General features: G+C 39.5%; 1 protein-coding gene across 1 annotated transcript in view; it reads left to right on the forward strand.

The window, feature by feature from the left end:
- The window catches only part of SPAG1 (sperm associated antigen 1), a 501,191-nt gene that overhangs the window by 340,614 nt on the left and 140,139 nt on the right, over nucleotides 1-20,438 (forward strand). Inside the window, exons 13-14 of the mRNA XM_053715918.1 lie at nucleotides 7,515-7,667; nucleotides 12,390-12,562. Coding sequence (XP_053571893.1) covers nucleotides 7,515-7,667; nucleotides 12,390-12,562 — 326 coding nt within the window. The remainder of the gene's footprint in view (nucleotides 1-7,514; nucleotides 7,668-12,389; nucleotides 12,563-20,438) is intronic.

The raw sequence follows: 20,438 nt of genomic DNA on the forward strand, positions 1-20,438 counted from the left end.
ATTCATCGTTGGGGCAAACCAGAACTGGATCTCATGGCGTCTCGCCAGAACGCCAAACTTCCTTGTTACGGATCCAGGTCCAGGGATCCCAAGGCGACGCTGATAGATGGTCTAGCAGCACCTTGGTCTTTCAACCTGGCTTATGTGTTTCCACCGTTTCCTCTGCTCCCTCGTCTGATTGCCAAAATCAAGCAAGAGAGAGCATCGGTGATCTTGATAGCGCCTGCGTGGCTACGCAGGACTTGGTATGCAGATCTGGTGGACATGGCATCCTTTCCACCATGGACTCTGCCGCTGAGACAGGACCTTCTACTTCAGGGTCCTTTCAACCATCCAAATCTAATTTCTCTGAGACTGACTGCCTGGAGATTGAACGCTTGATTTTATCAAAGCGTGGCTTCTCCGAGTCAGTCATTGATACCTTAATTCAGGCTCGAAAGCCTGTCACCAGGAAAATCTATAATAAGATATGGCGCAAATATATCTTTATTGGTGTGAATCCAAGGGTTACTCATGGAGTAAGGTCAGGATTCCCAAGATATTATCTTTTCTCCAAGAAGGATTGGAAAAAGGATTGTCAGCTAGTTCCTTAAAGGGACAGATTTCTGCTCTGTCTATTCTTTTGCACAAGCGTCTGGCGGATGTTCCATACGTTCAGGCGTTTTGTCAGGCTTTAGTTAGAATCAAGCCTGTGTTTAAACCTATTGCTCCACCATGGAGCTTAAATTTGGTTCTTAAAGTTCTTCAAGGGGTCCCATTTGATCCTCTTCATTCCATAGATATCAAACTTTTATCTTGGAAAGTTCTTTTTTGGTAGCTATTTCCTCGGCTCGTAGAGTTTCCGAGTTATCTGCCTTACAATGTGATTCTCCTTATCTGATCTTCCATGCAGATAAGGTAGTTCTGCGTACCAAATCTGGGTTTTTACCTAAGGTAGTATCTAATAAGAATATCAATCAGGAGATTGTTGTTCCATCATTGTGTCCTAATCCTTCTTCAAAGAAGGAACGTCTATTACACAATCTTGACGTGGTTCATGCTTTAAAGTATTATTTACAAGCTACTAAAGATTTTCGTCAAACATCTGCTTTGTTTGTTGTCTACTCTGGACATAGGAGAGGCCAAAAGGCTTCGGCATCTTCTCTTTCGTTTTGGCTAAAAAGCATAATCCGCTTACCTTATGAGACTGCTGGCCAGCAGCCTCCTGAAAGGATTACAGCTCATTCTACTAGAGCTGTGGCTTCCACATGGGCCTTTAAAAATGAGGCTTCTGTTGAACAGATTTGCAAGGCGGTGACTTGGTCTTCGCTTCATACCTTTTCAAAATTCTATAAATTTGATACTTTTGCTTCTTCGGAGGCTATTTTTGGGAGAAAGGTTTTACAGGCAGTGGTACCTTCCATTTAAGTACCTGCCTTGTCCCTCTCTTCATCCGTGTACTTTAGCTTTGGTATTGGTATCCCACAAGTAATGGATGATCCGTGGACTGGATACACCTTACAAGAGAAAACATAATTTATGCTTAGCTGATAAATTTATTTCTCTTCTGGTGTATCCAGTCCACGGCCCGCCCTGTCATTTTAAGGCAGGTATTTTTTAACTTTAAACTACAGTCACCACTGCACCCTATGGTTTCTCCTTTCTCTGCTTGTCTTCGGTCGAATGACTGGATATGGCAGTTAGGGGAGGAGCTATATAGCAGCTCTGCTGTGGGTGATCCTCTTGCAACTTCCGTTTGGGAAGGAGAATATCCCACAAGTAATGGATGATCCGTGGACTGGATACACCACAAGAGAAATAAATTTATCAGGTAAGCATAAATTATGTTTTCACATTCCAATGTTCTTCAAAAAACAGAATATGTTCTATTTATTCATAAATACATATTTCTACATATATCTGTTTGTTTGTTTTTTGGTAAAATATTTTTCTCTCTCTATCATATCTATATATAGGTATAGATATTTACAGATATATATTTAGAAATAGAAAGAACATATTTTGCTATGTGCAGAACATTGGAATATAAATTATTTACACGAAGTACATAGTTAAAACCTTTATTAAAAATGAATATTGCATAAATATGCTTTAACATGTTTTCATCTACTTAACTGCAAAGGGCTCCAATGCACTTAAATACATGTATACATATATATTTAATGTGTTCATATGTATGTATGTGTATGTATGTATGTATATATATATATATATATATATATATATATATATGTGTGTGTGTGTGTGAATATATATATATACATATACAATGCCTTGCAAAAGTATTCACCCCCTTGACTTTTTACCTATTTTGTTACATTACAGCCTTAAGTTCAATGTTTTATTAATTTGAATGTTATGTGATAGATCAGAACACAATAGTCTAAGTTGGTGAAGTGAAATGAGAAAAATATATACATTAAAATATTTTTTTAGAAATAGAAAACAGAAAATTGGCATGTGCTTATTTATTCACCCAGCGCCACCTAAACCTTGTATGCCCGGAGCGGTGGTACCTAGCTACCACCTGAAATGAACAAATGAAAGGAGTGTATCCAGGTGCCAACAGTGGAGGCTAAGGTTAAAAATATTTTAATACTGACAATATCTGTGACAAATTCATACAGTTAAAAAAACTATATGATAATTTTAAAACTATAAAACCTAGACGAAAAGCATGGATCCACGCTAAAATTACGCTAAAATCACATAAAAAATAGTAAACCAAATCTAATTACAGTGTTGATTATACGCAATAGTTACAATGGTATCAATTGTATAATGTGCAATTGGTGTAATGATGTGTGTTAGAGCAACCGCTCCACAATGAAAATAAAATTCAAATTAAGATTAGTCCAAATAATGGTGGAAGTGAAAAAAGTTAATCCTGTGAAATAAAAACATAAAAAGTCAATCCTGTGAGGAAAAGTTCACTTTCTGTGTGATAAAAAATAGGTGTCAATCCTGTGACGATAGTATCCAATACTTGCTGTGCGTTGTTATTTGTGCCCTTTAGGTGCTATGTTCCAGTAAAAAAAATAGTTGATGTGTGATGCAAAAGTAGAAATTTAGAAAAATAGCAGTGAAAAAGTTAATATAAAAAATGATAAAGGCCTAGGAAAGGCCTAGGTCTTGATAAAGGCCTAGGAAAGGCCGAAACGCGTAGACCTGGTAAGCCACATTTCATTAGGAGGGTATATTTGAGAAGTTTCTACACATTGTGTTTCTTTTCTTTTTTCACAGGTTTTTTTCGTTTGGCAGCATTTGTTTGACACACCCTACTTCTTGTCCAGTTTTCTCTGGGGCTCAGTCCCCAAGGGCATTTTTTTCCTGCACATTCTTCTTCACGCACATTTTTTATATTAACTTTTTCACTGCTATTTTTCTAAATTTCTACTTTTGCATCACACATCAACTAATTTTTTTGCTGGAACATAGCACCTAAAGGACACAAATAACAACGCACAGCAAGTATTGGATACTATCGTCACAGGATTGACACCAATTTTTTATCACACAGAAAGTGAACTTTTCCTCACAGGATTGACTTTTTATGTTTTTATTTCACAGGATTAACTTTTTTTCACTTCCACCATTATTTGGACTAATCTTAATTTGAATTTTATTTTCATTGTGGAGCGGTTGCTCTAACACACGTGGATCCATGCTTTTCGTCTAGGTTTTATAGTTTTAAAATGATCATATAGTTTTTTAACTGTATGAATTTGTCACAGATATTGTCAGTATTAAAATATTTTTAACCTTAGCCTCCACTGTTGGCGCCTGGATACACTCCTTTCATTTCTTATGTATTCACCCCCTTTGTTATGAAGCCCATAAAAAGCTCTGGTGCAACCAATTACCTTCAGAAGTCACATAATTAGTGAAATGATGTCCACCTGTGTGCAATCTAAGTGTCACATGATCTGTCATTACATATACACACCTTTTTTGAAAGGCCCCAGAGGCTGCAACACCTAAGCAAGAGGCACCACTAACCAAACACTGCCATGAAGACCAAGGAACTCTCCAAACAAGTAATGTTGTTGAGAAGTAAGTTAGGTTATAAAAAAATATCCAAATCTTTGATGATCCCCAGGAGCACCATCAAATCTATCATAACCAAATGGAAATAACATGGCACAACAGCAAACCTGCCAAGAGATGGCCGCCCACCAAAACTCATGAACCGGGCAAGGAGGGCATTAATCAGAGAGGCAGCACAGAGACCTAGGGTAACCCTGAAGGAGCTGCAGAGTTCCACAGCAGAGACTGGAATATCTGTACATAGGACGACAATAAGCCGTACTCTCCATAGATTTTGGCTTTATGGCAGAGTGGCCAGAAGAAAGCCATTACTTTCAGCAAAAAACAAAATGGCACGTTTTGAGTTTGCGAAAAGGCATGTGGGAGACTCCCAAAATGTATGGAGGAAGGTGCTCTGGTCTGATGAGACTAAAATTTAACTTTTAGGCCATCAAAGAAAACGCTATGTCTGGCGCAAACACATCAAATCACCCAAAGAACACCATCCCCACAGTGAAACATGGTGGTGGCAGCATCATGCTGTGGGGATGTTTTTCAGCAGCCGGGACTGGGGAACTGGTCAGAGTTGAGGGAAAGATGGATGGTTCTAAATACAGGGATATTCTTGAGCAAAACCTTTACCACTCTGTGCGTGGTTTGAGGCTTGGACGGAGGTTCACCTTCCAGCAGGACAATGACCCAAAACACACTGCTAAAGCAACACTTGAGTGGTTTAAGGGGAAACATGTAAATGTGTCGGAATGGCCTAGTCAAAGCCCAGACCTCAATCCAATAGAAAATCTGTGGTCAGACTTAAAGATTGCTGTTCACAAGTGCAAACCATCCAACTTGAAGGAGCTGGAGCAGTTTTGCAAGGAGGAATGGGCAAAAAATAGTGGTAAGATGTGGCAAGCTCATAGAGACTTATCCAAAGCGACTTGGAGGTGTGATTGCAGCAAAAGTTGGCTCTACAAAGTATTGACTTTAGGGGGGTGAATAGTTATGCACATTGACTTTTTCTGTTATTTTGTCCTATTTGTTTGCTTCACAATAAAAAAAATAAAAAAAACCATCTTCAAAGTTGTGGAAATCCTCAAACAATCCATGTTAATTCCAGGTTGTGAGGCAACAAAACACAAAAAATGCTTTTGCAAGGCATTGTATATCTATCTATCTATCTATCTCTCTCTCTCTCTCTCTCTCTCTCTCTCTCTCTATATATATATATATATATATATATATATATATATATATATATATATATATATATATATATATATATATATATATATATATATATATAGCAAAACAGGAAACAGCACTCTCTGGACTTAAGTAAAAAACAAATAGTTTATTCGGTAACGTTTCGGGGAATGCTCCCCTTCATCAGACCAAGACCAACAACATACAAGTGAAACAAACATTTAAGCATACACTTATAGACAACCTTTATGTGACCCTGTAAAATGCCTATGCAGGGACAATAGGTGACTTGACCGCATGACCGGTGCTGACAGGTTAGAAATGACAGACGCTTATACCCATCTCATCGTGTATGTCAGACTGAACTAGCTGGGTTACTACCCTTAATTGGGTGACTCCTGATATCTGGGTATTAGGTGTGTTTTAACTATCTTCTATTGCATATCCTGCTGCATTTATTACGTTCATGACCCGGACCCTTCCTTCCCTTAGAAGTACCTTGGGGCCCACCCTCTTACCATGCCATTTTAATAACTCTGTTTGTCCGGTGTGGGGGCTTGTCCTATCTATCCTATTGGGTACCTAGCTTGGGCATTGGGGGCCGGACTGCGCCGGGTTTACACGCATGCGCATAACCCTTGTTGTTCCGCTACTAACTGTGCTAGATTCAGCGCGAGGTTGGTCCGATGCTGAACAGGGTGATTATCTTTTGATCCCTTATCATGTACATTACATAGGTCGTGTTACACTTTGTGCATGTAATACGGTCACAACGTTTGAGGTCTCTGAATACCGAGTTTGCTGTTATTGGCGTCTGTAGCGTTAATGGTACACATGACCCTTGACTATGTAGTACGGGTATTATGAGTTAGGCATTAACTATAAGTGCATTGCGTGAATTGCATTTCAACATGATGAGGTGCCGATGTTTAACTAAACGTTTTTTCAAACCCTTTTTTCTAAACCTTCTTGTTTTCCTGTACTTAGCTAATAATATTGTGATATGTCTCTTTATAATGACACACTGCCACTGGGTTATTAGAAGTACTAATATACAGCAGGTGTATTATGTGGTAGGATGATGTGTTGATTTGCTAATTGACCTGATGCTAATTAACCATAATGATTTGGTTTCTTTGATGTGATTGTTGCATTGGTAAATGTATTTACTTTGAACTAGTTGTTTGGTTGCTATGGCAACCATTTTTGGCGTTTTTTTGCACTAGGGGGAGGGGTTTGTGTATGCTTAAATGTTTGTTTCACTTGTATGTTGTTGGTCTGATGAAGGGGAGCATTCCCCGAAACGTTACCGAATAAACTATTTGTTTTTTACTTAAGTCCAGAGAGTGCTGTTTCCTGTTTTGCTACATTTCAACTACTCTAGCACCCTGGCCCTTGGAGAACTGTTTGTGAGAGTGCAACTGACTCTTTTTGCCTATATATATATATATATATATATATATATATATATATATATATATATATATATATATATATATATATATAATCTTCATCTTTAGACATATATATGTATGTATCTCAACGTTAAAACGTCCTTTGCCTGAGATCTCATATCTTTGAGCCCTTATTTACTTTTGAGTGCAAAATATTATTTAAATAAGTTTTATTAGATGATGTAATTAGGAGTGTTATTATACTTAGTAATGTATTTTTTATGTGTTTTGCGCAACTTTTATGTTTCGCAAAACCGTTAACCAGAGCTCTGAAGTTGCGGTAATCATTCTAGCGTAAATCACTATTACTTTCAACTTGTCATACCAGCAGTAAGCCCGACGAGCACAAACCCTTGCGATAAACCCCTTATCGCTCGGGCACCAACGTTAGCGCTCCACTCGTAATCTGGCCCATCTTGTTGTAGACATTTATGTTAATACCGTTCAAGAACCCATTCAAGATATTTTAATGGTCACTAAAAAAAAAATTTACAAAAAGTATTTTTTTATTGTTTATAGAATGCAGCCACCATCTATTTAAGCGATTGCTTTCCAGAGAGGCCACATGGCATTTTACTGTTTTCATTGTATGGTGATTTAGAAATGTTGACATTTTGATGCACTTGCTAGCTAAATACCTAGAGAAATGTTTTAATAATTTATACCAGAAAGCATTTGAATTATGTGACTGGTTATACTGGTCTAAGTAGATATGGTATTTTTATTACATTAGATACATTGTACCTGATAAACCTGACAGACTCTTTAATTGAGTAAGTATAGCAGATAATGTAGGTTGGTTGTTTATATATGTTTTTATGTTTTCTAAAGGTCTCTGGAACTCCAACCATTCTCCATTAAACCTCTTTTGCGTCGAGCAATGGCAAATGAGTCTCTTGAGCGATACAGACAAGCATACGTGGACTATAAAACTGTACTGCAAATAGACAGTGGGGTGCAGGTAGCACATGACAGTATCAACAGGTATGTGGATTTTTATATTATTCTCATAGGTCTAATAAGCTAACTTATTGCAACTGCTGATTACTCATCGTGGTTCTTGAACCATTTCTTAACAGAAGTCTTGTTCTGTGAGACCCTAGGTTGAATATTTTGGTTCTGTCTATTAAGATCTATTTATTTAGATGCATGTTCAAACATTTAAAAAGACAATAAATTGTCCCTGATGGCTTCATAGCTGCCTTTTACAAAACATTTATGGCTGAGCTATCCTCTATACTCCTTAAATTCTACAATTCCATGGCTCTGGAATCACCTTTCTAGTAAATCTTTAGAGGCCAACATACTTGCCATACCCTAAAAAAAGGAAAGATCCATCTCTCTGCGAAAGCCACAGACCAATCTCTCTTAAAAATGTCGATTTCAAAATAAATGCCAAACTGCTAGCCACCAGATTAGGCCACTACTTGCCATCAATTATCCATCTGGATATTGTGGGATTTGTTATGAGTAGCCAGGGAACAGATAATACCCACAGCCTACTAAATATATTCACTGAAGTGGTGGTCATGGGCCTGTCCTCCTCACCATGTCTTTAGACACGGAAAAGGTGTTTGATAAGGTGATGTAGGACTATATGTTTTATACCTTGTGATCCCTGACTGCTTCAGTACCGCTATTAAGGCTTTTTATCTACCTCGTCTGCTGTTGTTGGATTTTGCTCCCCAGGATACCTATTAGAAATGGAACACGACAAAGCAGTCCCCTCTCTCCCCTTCTATTTACTGTGACTATTAAACCTAGAAACCTAGGGACATTCAGAGCCTTATTCTTCACAACACTGAGCAAAAGCTTGCTTTATTTGCTGACATCCTGACCATAATTTTAACAGATCCGTTGACATCCCCTAAGTAACTGAGGTCCCTCTTGGACTTGTATAAAATTAACTTGGGCAAACCTACTCCTTAGGCATCCCGTCTGGGGAACTACAAAAGTTCCAAAAAACATACTCCTTCAAATAGTAGACTAGGGCGATAAGTCGCTTGGGAGTATTTCTCTCCCATGATAAATCTATTGTTTTTAATTACTATTATAATACATTACTTAACAATATGAGGTTGATGATGAATTCCATAAGATATGATGAGATTTCTTGGCTGGGTTGGGTTGCTGCAATTAAAATAATGGTTCCAAAAATGACATACCTTTGTTGTTGTTGTTTACTCTTCAAAGTACCAGTGCCCCTTCTTAATACATTTTTAATTTTAGTTAACACATATATTTGGAATTATAAGAGACCACAGGTTGTAGTTTGTATCCTCCAGAACTCATCTGACATGGGTAGTATTGGCCTACCTAATGTCCTACTTTACTATGAAGCGGCAGTGATATCTCATGTCTCAGCCTGGGGCCCTAACCTTCCGCAAACTAGATGGAGAGAGCTAGAACAGGCCTCACTCCTGTCCTACGTTGAACTGGAGGATTTGCTTTGGGTCCTGCTGCACTGCATAAATCATTACCCATTTCCAACTTCATAGTAAAAAGATGTCAAGCTCAATGGTTTAATCTTAGACACAATTCTCTAATAGCCCAGCACCTCTCCCCTATCCATTCGCTCAGAGATCTGATCTAGAGCCTCCCAGGTGTACATATCCATGGATGGAGACAGGCCGACCTACTACTGCTTAAAGACTTTTACTCCCATAACACTGTATGCAGCCAAGCAACCCTACTCAACACAATAGCATTGCCCCATAAACTTTACTTTGATCTGCTCCGCCTTAGGTCACTGATGTGCACCTGGGATTTTTTTCAATGGACCTTCGCTCACTAACTCCATAGGAGTCTAGATGGACTGCAAAACTAAAAATATATAAGCCATTATCAACGCATTACAAATGTCTTCTGGGTGGCCTGGCCACCGTGAAGACCAAACTCACTGAATCATGGGAGACAGACTGGAACTGAGAGTACACAGCTAAACAGTGGATCACTGGTATACAAGTGACCAAGTTGGCACTTTACTATATCTGGTGGTAATACCCTGCTCTTAAGTCCTTTTGGGGAAAGCCCACAGTTATGACTGCCTAGGCCTCCCGGATGTAAAACGTCCCAGCACTGCACTCTTACGTCTAGACATTAGAAAGGCTCCTAATGCTAAACAATATTTGCTGATTTATGTTGTAGGAATGTAAGCTTAGTAGCAGGCCCATTTTTGTTTAACACCATGGGTAGCATTTACTGATTGGTTATATAAAAGAAGAGAAAGGGCGCCTCCTAGTGTAGCCAGTATATAATAAGATAATTCTCATAAAGTAGAATGGTACTCACAATTTATAAAGGCAAAGGTAATGCCTAGGTAGACGGTCTGGGAACTCTACAGTGTCCCAGTTGACTGAGCACCAATTAAAGGGCAGCTCCTCCTGGAAAATACGATTTTCTGCAGTCTGAAAAGTGGGAAAAATAAAGAGGGCGACTCCTAGTGCAGAACAGTAAGTTAAAATAAACCCACTTGCTGTTCCCAACAGATGGATACTCACAAGGTGTAAAGCACACTATAGTGCAATTTGCTGATTGGTGGCTACATTTAAATTGATAATAGGAGTAAATTAGAAAGTTGCTTAAAATTGCATACTCTATCTGAATCATGAAAGAAAACATTTGGGTTTTATATCACTTTAAGTTGCTCCTATTGCTATTGGGTGGACCTCATAGTCGAGAGGTACTATTTCCTCTTTACCTATTTTCAAAAGTGTTTGTTTTTCAAACAAGTGACTATTTACATGTTCCAATTGCTGATCTTTCCTATGTGAGATGTTGAGCAAAATGTCCCTTTAAGTGGTAGTTCTTGCTCAGCATTTTTGTAGTGGTAAAATATTTCTGCTATTTAAGAAGCACCAGTACAAACCTGCTTTTCATGTATAACATGTTCTCTTAGAGATGCCAAATGTGATTGTATTAAGGTTAAGGGGACACTCAAGTCAAAATAAACTTTTCCAATTTACCTCCATTATCAAATTTTGCACAGTCTTTTTATATTCACTCTTTCTGGGGAACAAGATTCTACTGAGCATGTGCACAAGCTCACAGGGTATATATATATTAGTCATTTTTTTAAGGTACTTAATTCTGAGTTTAATATCTCTTTAAAGGGATAGTAAACACTGCTCCTTCTGTAAAAACAAATATGTTAAATCAAAGTAATCCTAAAAAGAAATAGATTGTGTAAAAAATGACTTACTTGTTTTCTTGCATAATGAGTACTGGGTGAAACCCTGCCCCCAGTGTAATATGGGAGCTGACATCTTTGAAACTGATACTGACTGATCTAGGCATGAACAAGTCTGACTCCCTGTTATCTAGTCTAATAGTTACTGATCGTAACCAGTCTAGACATTTTATGACATCAGGCTAAGATAAACCTTCCTGTAAAAGCCCCCTCTTCCTTGTAAGGCTTTGACAGGAAGTAAAGGACACTGCACAAATGTAGGGAAAAAATAAAAGTGAAAATACATTTAAAGGGACAGTATACACTCATTTTCATATAACTGCATGTAATAGACACTACTATAAAGAATAAGATGCACAGATACCGATATAAAAATCCAGTATAAAACTGTTTAAAAACTTACTTAGAAGCTTTCAGTTTAGCTTTGTTGAAAAGGTAGCTGGAAAGCCCACTGCAAGTGGGAAATAAGACACTTCCCCCCCCCCCTTCTTTTGCATATGAAAAGACCCTTTACACAAACAGGAGCAAGCTGGAGAGTGTATACATCAGTACTCACATAAAACTTTGGGGCTTGGTTAGGAGTCTGAAAATCTGAGCAATGTTATTTAAAAATAAGAAAAACTAAACATTTTTTTTTTTTAAAAACTTCATGGGCTATATAAATAGATCATCTACAAAACATTTATGCAAAGAAAAAATTAGTGTATAATGTCCCTTTAAACAGATTAATAATACATATTATATATATATATATATATATATATATATATATATATATATATATATATATATATATATATATATATATATATATATACACACACACACACACACACAAGTATAAGACACAGCTTAGTGCTTTTTTTATTACAACAATGAAAGAGACTGTTTAACATCCCTTTAATTCTTTGTGTGTCTCTGTGCTGTTAGGCTCTGTTTTGTTTACCAGTTGAGCACACAGCACTAAGTACCAGATTACACCCAAGTAAATTATATTTGACCACCTTAAAACAAATCAGAGCACTTATTCATGATTTTTGTTTTTTATATTATATATATATATATATATATATATATATATATATATATATATATATATATATATATATATATATATATATAATTACAGCAACCAGTGCACTCTCACTGACAAGATTCCAAATACCACGGTGCATAAAAGCTCAGATATGAGGAAGTGGTGCATACCCTGAAACGTCACATTAATAAAGTACAAGTTTGCCTTTAAATCTAGATAGTGCGGTGCAATTATTCAGCAATATGGAATTGTGGCACAAATGTATGGCATGACGATAAGACCTGCATTCCTTATGCAGCTTTCAGAGATCCAATAGATCATTCCTCATCATTGAGGTAGCCATCTTTAAAAATATTGTTTATTTCTCCTGGTTGTCAAAATAATACTACTTGCTACAAGCCAAAATGGAAATCTGTATTATTATACTATGTTGCAGCAATGTAAGTTAGCACCTTGTATCATGTGTATTTTTCTTACAAAGAATTACAAGAACATTAATGGATCAAGATGGGACCACATGGAGAGAAAAACTACCCCCAATTCCAGTGGTACCAGTGTCTATTCAGTTAGAGCGTCAGAAGGGGATGTCTGTTGCTTCAAGCAATGTCCAACCAATCAACTCCAGCGAAAATAAATCGCCACAAAATGTTACTGGTAAGGAAAACACACACACACTCTACAAATGCACTTGTTTATATGTAAATTACCAAATTAATGTTTAACCTTTTTATTGAAACAAAATACAAGGGAAAATGCTTAAATCTTTGTGGTGTCTTTGATGGCAGCAGGTGTAGCTTATCTAGATTTCAGCAAAGCAATTTGCACAAGTTGGTAGAATGCTGGCTTAAGGATAAGACAGTTTTTTAAAAGGACATAAAACCCAAAATATTTCTTTCTCTTGTTAAGTGTATCCAGTCCACGGATCATCCATTACTTGTGGGATATTCTCCTTCCCAACAGGAAGTTGCAAGAGGATCACCCACAGCAGAACTGCTATATAGCTCCTCCCCTCACTGCCATATCCAGTCATTCTCTTGCAACTCTCAACAAAGATGGACGTAGTAAGAGGAGAGTGGTGTATTATAGTTAGTTTTTTAACTTCAATCAAAAGTTTGTTATTTTTAAATGGTACCGGAGTGTACTGTTTATCTCAGGCAGTATTTAGAAGAAGAATCTGCCTGCATTTTCTATGATCTTAGCAGAAGTAACTAAGATCCATGGCTGTTCTCACATATTCTGAGGAGTGAGGTAACTTCAGAGAGGGAATGGCGTGCAGGTTTTCCTGCAATAAGGTATGTGCAGTTAATATATTTCTAGGGATGGAATTTGCTAGAAATATGCTGCTGATACCGGATTAATGTAAGTTAAGCCTTAAATGCAGTGATAGCGACTGGTATCAGGCTTATTAACAGAGATACATACTCTTATAAAAGTGTAATATAAAACGTTTGCTGGCATGTTAATCGTTTTTATATATTTTTGGTGACAAAACTTATTGGGGCCTAGTTTTTTTCCACATGGCTGGTTTGATTTTTGCCTAGAAACGGGCTTTCCACTGTTGCAATATGAGTGGGAAGGGCCTATTTTAGTGCTTTTCTGTGCAACTAAAAATACTGACAGAGACATTCAGCTTCCCTCTGCATGATACAGGACATCTCTGAAGGGCTCAAAAGGCTTCAAAGTCGTGTTTGAGGAGGGTAACAATCACAGTAGACTGTGGCAGTTGTGACTGTGTTTAAAAAACGTTTTTGTCATTTATTATTCTGTTTTTGTTATTAAGGGGTTAATCATCCATTTGCAAGTGGGTGCAATGCTCTGCTGACTTGTTACATACACTGTAAAAATTTTGTTAGTGTAACTGCCTTTTTTCACTGTTATTTCAAATTTTGTCAAAATTTGTTTCTCTTAAAGGCACAGTAACGTTTTTTTATATTGCTTGTTAACTTGCTTTAAAGTGTTTTCCAAGCTTGCTAGTCTCATTGCTAGTCTGTACAAACATGTCTGAAACAGAGGATACTTGTTCATTATATTTAAAAGCCATGGTGGAGCCCCATAGGAGAATGTGTACTAAATGTATTGATTTCACCTTAAACAGTAAAGATCAGTCTTTATCTATAAAAGAATTGTCACCAGAGGGGTCTGTTGAGGGGGAAGTTATGCCGACTAACTCTCCCCACGTGTCGGACCCTTCGCCTCCCGCTCAAGGGACGCACGCTAATATGGCGCCAAGTACATCAGGGACGCCCATAGCGATTACTTTGCAGGACATGGCTGCAATCATGAATAATACCCTGTCAGAGGTATTATCCAGATTGCCTGAATTGAGAGGCAAGCGCGATAGTTCTGGGGTTAGACAAGATACAGAGCGCGTAGATGCTGTAAGAGCCATGTCTGATACTGCGTCACAATATGCAGAACCTGAGGACGGAGAGCTTCAGTCTGTGGGTGACGTCTCTGAATCGGGGAGACCTGATTCAGAGATTTCTAATTTTAAGTTTAAGCTTGAGAACCTCCGTGTATTGCTTGGGGAGGTATTAGCTGCTCTGAATGACTGTGACACAATTGCAGTGCCAGAGAAATTGTGTAGGCTGGATAAATACTATGCAGTGCCGGTGAGTACTGATGTTTTTCCAATACCTAAAAGGCTTACAGAAATTATTAGTAAGGAGTGGGATAGGCCCGTGTGCCCTTTTCCCCACCTCCTATATTTAGAAAAATGTTTCCAATAGATGCCACTACACAGGATTTATGGCAGACTGTCCCTAAGGTGGAGGGAGCAGTTTCTACTTTAGCAAAGCGTACCACTATCCCCGGTTGAGGACAGTTGTGCTTTTTCAGATCCAATGGATAAAAAATTAGAGGGTTACCTTAAGAAAATGTTTATTCAACAAGGTTTTATTTTACAGCCCCTTGCATGCATTGCGCCTGTCACTGCTGCGGCGGCATTCTGGTTTGAGGCCCTGGAAGAGGCCTTCCATACAGCTCCGTTGACTGAAATTGTTGACAAGCTTAGAACTCTTAAGCTAGCTAACTCATTTGTTTCTGATGCCATTGTTCATTTGACTAAACTAACTGCTAAGAATTCCGGATTCGCCATCCAGGCACGTAGGGCGCTATGGCTCAAATCCTGGTCAGCTGATGTGACTTCAAAGTCTAAATTACTCAACATTCCTTTCAAGGGGCAGACTTTATTCGGGCCTGGTTTGAAAGAAATTATTGCTGACATTACTGGAGGTAAGGGTCATACCCTTCCTCAGGACAGGGCCAAATCAAAGGCCAAACAGTCTAATTTTCGTGCCTTTCGAAATTTCAAGGCAGGTGCAGCATCAACTTCCTCTGCTTCAAAACAAGAGGGAACTTTTGCTCAATCCAAGCAGGCCTGGAAACCTAACCAGTCCTGGAACAAGGGCAAGCAGGCCAGAAAGCCTGCTGCTGCCTCTAAGACAGCATGAAGGAGCGGCCCCTATCCGACAACGGATCTAGTAGGGGGCAGACTCTCTCTCTTCGCCCAGGCGTGGGCAAGAGATGTTCAGGATCCCTGGGCGTTGGAGATCATGTCTCAGGGATATCTTCTGGACTTCAAAGCTTCTCCTCCACAAGGGAGATTTCACCTTTCAATATTGTCTGCAAACCAGATAAAGAAAGAGGCATTCCTAAGCTGCGTACAAGATCTCCTTGTAATGGGAGTGATCCATCCAGTTCCGGACGGAACAAGGACAGGGGTTTTATTCAAATCTGTTTGTGGTTCCCAAAAAAGAGGGAACCTTCAGACCAATTTTGGATTTAAAGATCCTAAACAAATTCCTCAGAGTTCCGTCATTCAAGATGGAAACTCTTCGAACCATTTTACCCATGATCCAAGAGGGTCAGTACATGACCACAGTGGACTTAAAGGATGCCTACCTTCTCAGTTCCTGAGGTTAGCCTTTCTAGACAGGCATTACCAATTTATAGCTCTTCCATTCGGGTTGGCTACAGCCCCAAGAATTTTTACAAAGGTTCTGGGCTCACTTCTGGCGGTCCTAAGACCGCGAGGCATAGCGGTGGCTCCTTACCTGGACGATATCCTGATACAGGCGTCAAGCTTTCAAATTGCCAAATCTCATACAGAGATAGTTCTGGCATTCCTGAGGTCGCATGGGTGGAAAGTGAACGAAGAAAAGAGTTCTCTATCTCCTCTCACGAGGGTTTCCTTCCTAGGGACTCTAATAGATTCTGTAGAAATTAAACTTTACCTGACGGAGTCCAGGTTATCAAAACTTCTAAATGCTTGCCGTGTTCTTCACTCCATTCCGCGCCCCACGTTGGCTCAGTGCATGGAAGTAATCGGCTTAATGGTAATGACATAGTGCCATTCGCATGCCTGCATCTCAGACCGCTGCAATTATGCATGCTCAGTCAGTGGAATGGGGATTACACAGATTTGTCCCCTCTACTAAATCTGTATCAGGAAACCAGAGATTCTCTTCTCTGGTGGTTATCTCGGGCCCATCTGTCCAAGGGTATGACCTTTCGCAGATCAGATTGGACAATTGTAACAACAGATGCCAGCCTTCTAGGTTGGGGTGCAGTCTGGAACTCCCTGAAGGCTCAGGGTTCATGGACTCAGGAGGAGAAACTCCTCCCAATAAATACTCTGGAGTTAAGAGCAATATTCAATGCTCTTCTGGCTTGGCCTCAGCTAGCAACACTGAGGTTCACCAGGAGTTCCCTAGCGATGTCAGAAGTCTCCAAGATAATTCGCTGGGCAGAGACTCACTCTTGCCACCTGTCAGCGATCCATATCCCAGGTGTAGAGAACTGGGAGGCGGATTTTCTAAGTCGTCAGACTTTTCATCCGGGGGAATGGGAACTCCATCCGGAGGTGTTTGCTCAATTGGTTCTCTGTTGGGGCAAACCAGAATTGGATCTCATGGCGTCTCGCCAGAACGCCAAGCTTCCTTGTTACGGATCCAGGTCCAGGGACCCAGAAGCGGCACTGATAGATGCTCTAGCAGCGCCTTGGTTCTTCAACCTGGCTTATGTGTTTCCACCGTTTCCTCTGCTCCCTCGTCTGATTGCCAAAATCAAACAGGAAAGAGCATCAGTGATATTGATAGCACCTGCGTGGCCACGCAGGACCTGGTATGCAGACCTAGTGGACATGTCATCCTTTCCACCATGGACTCTGCCTCTGAGACAAGACCTTCTAATACAAGGTCCTTTCAATCATCCGAATCTACTTTCTCTGAGACTGACTGCATGGAGATTGAACGCTTGATCCTATCAAAGCATGGCTTTTCCGAGTCAGTAATTGATACCTTAATACAGGCACGAAAGCCTGTCACCAGGAACATTTACCACAAGATATGGCGTAAATATCTTCATTGGTGTGAATCCAAGAATTACTCATGGAGTAGGGTTAGGATTCCTAGGATATTGTCCTTCCTCCAAGAGGGTTTGGACAAAGGATTATCAGCTAGTTCTTTAAAGGGACAGATTTCTACTCTGTCTATTCTTTTACACAAGCGTCTGGCAGAAGTTCCAGACGTTCAGGCATTTTGTCAGGCTTTAGTTAGAATTAAGCCTGTGTTTAAACCTGTTGCTCCTCCATGGAGCTTAAACTTGGTTCTTAAAGTTCTTCAAGGGGTTCCGTTTGAACCCCTTCATTCTATTGATATCAAACTTCTTTCATGGAAAGTTCTTTTTCTGATGGCTATTTCCTCGGCTCGAAGAGTCTCGGAGTTATTTGCCTTACATTGTGATTCTCCTTATCTGATCTTTCATTCAGATAAAGTTGTTCTGCGTACAAAACCTGGGTTTTTACCTAAGGTGGTTTCTAACAAGAATATCAATCAAGAGATTGTTGTTCCATCATTATGTCCTAATCCTTCTTCAAAGAAGGAACGTCTTTTGCATAATCTAGACGTAGTCCGTGCCTTGAAGTTTTACTTACAGGCTACTAAAGATTTTCGCCAAACATCTAACCTGTTTGTTGTTTACTCTGGACAGAGGAGAGGTCAGAAGGCACCGGCAACCTCTCTTTCTTTTTGGCTTAGGAGTATAATCCGTTTAGCCTATGAGACTGCTGGACAGCAGCCTCCTGAAAGGATTACAGCTCATTCTACTAGAGCTGTGGCTTCCACCTGGGCCTTTAAAAATGAGGCCTCTGTTGAACAGATTTGCAAGGCTGCAACTTGGTCTTCCCTTCATACTTTCTCCAACATAGGTGTGTCCGGTCCACGGCGTCATCCTTACTTGTGGGATATTCTCTTCCCCAACAGGAAATGGCAAATAACCCAGCAAAGCTGGTCACATGATCCCTCCTAGGCTCCGCCTTCCCCAGTCATTCTCTTTGCCGTTGCACAGGCAACATCTCCACGGAGATGGCTCAGAGTTTTTTGGTGTTTAAATGTAGTTTTTATTCTTCTATCAAGAGTTTGTTATTTTAAAATAGTGCTGGTATGTACTATTTACTCTGAAACAGAAAAGAGATGAAGATTTCTGTTTGTAAGAGGAAAATGATTTTAGCAACCGTTACTAAAATCGATGGCTGTTTCCACACAGGACTGTTGAGAGGAATTAACTTCAGTTGGGGGAAACAGTGAGCAGACTTTGGCTGCTTGAGGTATGACACATTTCTAACAAGACTTGGTAATGCTGGAAGCTGTCATTTTCCCTATGGGATCCGGTAAGCCATTTTCTTAATTTTCAATATAAGAATAAAAGGGCTTCACAAGGGCTTTAAAGACTGGTAGACATTTTTCTGGGCCAAAACGATTACTTTATAAGCATATTTAATGGTTTATAACTTTGGAGAGTTATTTTAATCTTGGGAATTTTATTAAAAAAATGGCAGGCACTGTATTGGACACCTTTTTCACTGGGGGCCTTTTCTAGTCATAGGCAGAGCCTCATTTTCGCGCCACTAATGCGCAGTTGTTTTTGAGAAGCAAGGCATGCAGATGCATGTGTGAGGAGCTCAGATCCACTGAAAAAGCTTATTGAAGGCGTCATTTGGTATCGTATTCCCCTCTGGGCTTGGTTGGGTCTCAGCAAAGCAGATACCAGGGACTGTATAGGGGTTAAATGTAAAAACGGCTCCGGTTCCGTTATTTTAAGAGTTAAAGCTTTCAAATTTGGTGTGCAATACTTTTAAGGCTTTATGACACTGTGGTGAAATTTTGGTGAATTTTGAACATTTCCTTCATACTTTTGCGTATATTCAGTAAAAAAGTGTGTTCAGTTTAAAATTTAAAGAGACAGTAACGGTTTTATTTTAAAACGTTTTTTGTGCTTTGTTATCAAGTTTATGCCTATTAACATGTCTGAACTATCAGATAGACGATGTTCTGTATGTTCGGAAGCCAAGGTTCCTCTCCATTTAAATATATGTGATGAATGTGACAAACAAAGTAGGGACAATGATGGCACTGATAATAATGTTGCCCAAAATGATTCCTTAAGTGAGGGGAGTAAGCATGGTACTGCATCATCTCCTTCTATGTCTACACCAGTCTTGCCCACTCAGGAGGTCCCTAGTGAATCTAGTGCGCCAATCCTCCTTACTATGCAACAATTAACGGCTGTAATGGATAATTCTATTAAAAACATTTTAGCCAAAATGCCCACTTATCAGCGAAAGCGCGACTGCTCTGTTTTAGATACTGAAGAGCATGAGGACGCTGATGATAATGGTTCTGACATGCCCTTACACCAGTCTGAAGGGGCTAGGGAGGTTTTGTCTGAGGGAGAAATTTCAGATTCAGGAAAAATTTCTCAACAAGCTGAACCTGACGTTATTACATTTAAATTTAAATTGGAACATCTCCGCGCTCTGCTTAAGGAGGTGTTATCTACTCTGGATGATTGTGACAATTTGGTCATTCCAGAGAAATTATGTAAGATGGACAGGTTCCTAGAGGTCCCAGTGCCCCCCGAAGCTTTTCCTATACCCAAGCGGGTGGCGGACATTGTAAATAAAGAATGGGAAAGGCCCGGCATACCTTTTGTCCCTCCCCCTATATTTAAGAAATTATTTCCTATGGTCGACCCCAGGAAGGACTTATGGCAGACAGTCCCCAAGGTCGAGGGGGCGGTTTCTACTCTAAACAAACGCACCACTATCCCTATAGAAGATAGTGGTGCTTTCAAAGATCCTATGGATAAAAAATTAGAGGGTTTGCTTAAAAAGATGTTTGTTCAGCAAGGTTACCTTCTACAACCAATTTCATGCATTGTTCCTGTCACTACAGCAGCGTGTTTCTGGTTCGAGGAACTAGAAAAGTCGCTCAATCAAGCATCCTCTTATGAGGAGGTTATGGACAGAGTTCAAGCACTTAAGTTGGCTAACTCTTTTACCTTAGACGCCACTTTGCAATTAGCTAGATTAGCGGCGAAAAATTCAGGTTTTGCTATTGTGGCGCGCAGAGCGCTTTGGCTGAAGTCTTGGTCAGCGGATGTGTCCTCCAAGAACAGATTGCTTAACATCCCTTTCAAGGGGAAAACGCTGTTTGGCCCTGACTTGAAAGAGATTATTTCAGACATCACT

Source organism: Bombina bombina, chromosome 5 (assembly GCF_027579735.1).
Source record: "Bombina bombina isolate aBomBom1 chromosome 5, aBomBom1.pri, whole genome shotgun sequence".
Lineage (NCBI taxonomy): Eukaryota > Metazoa > Chordata > Amphibia > Anura > Bombinatoridae > Bombina > Bombina bombina.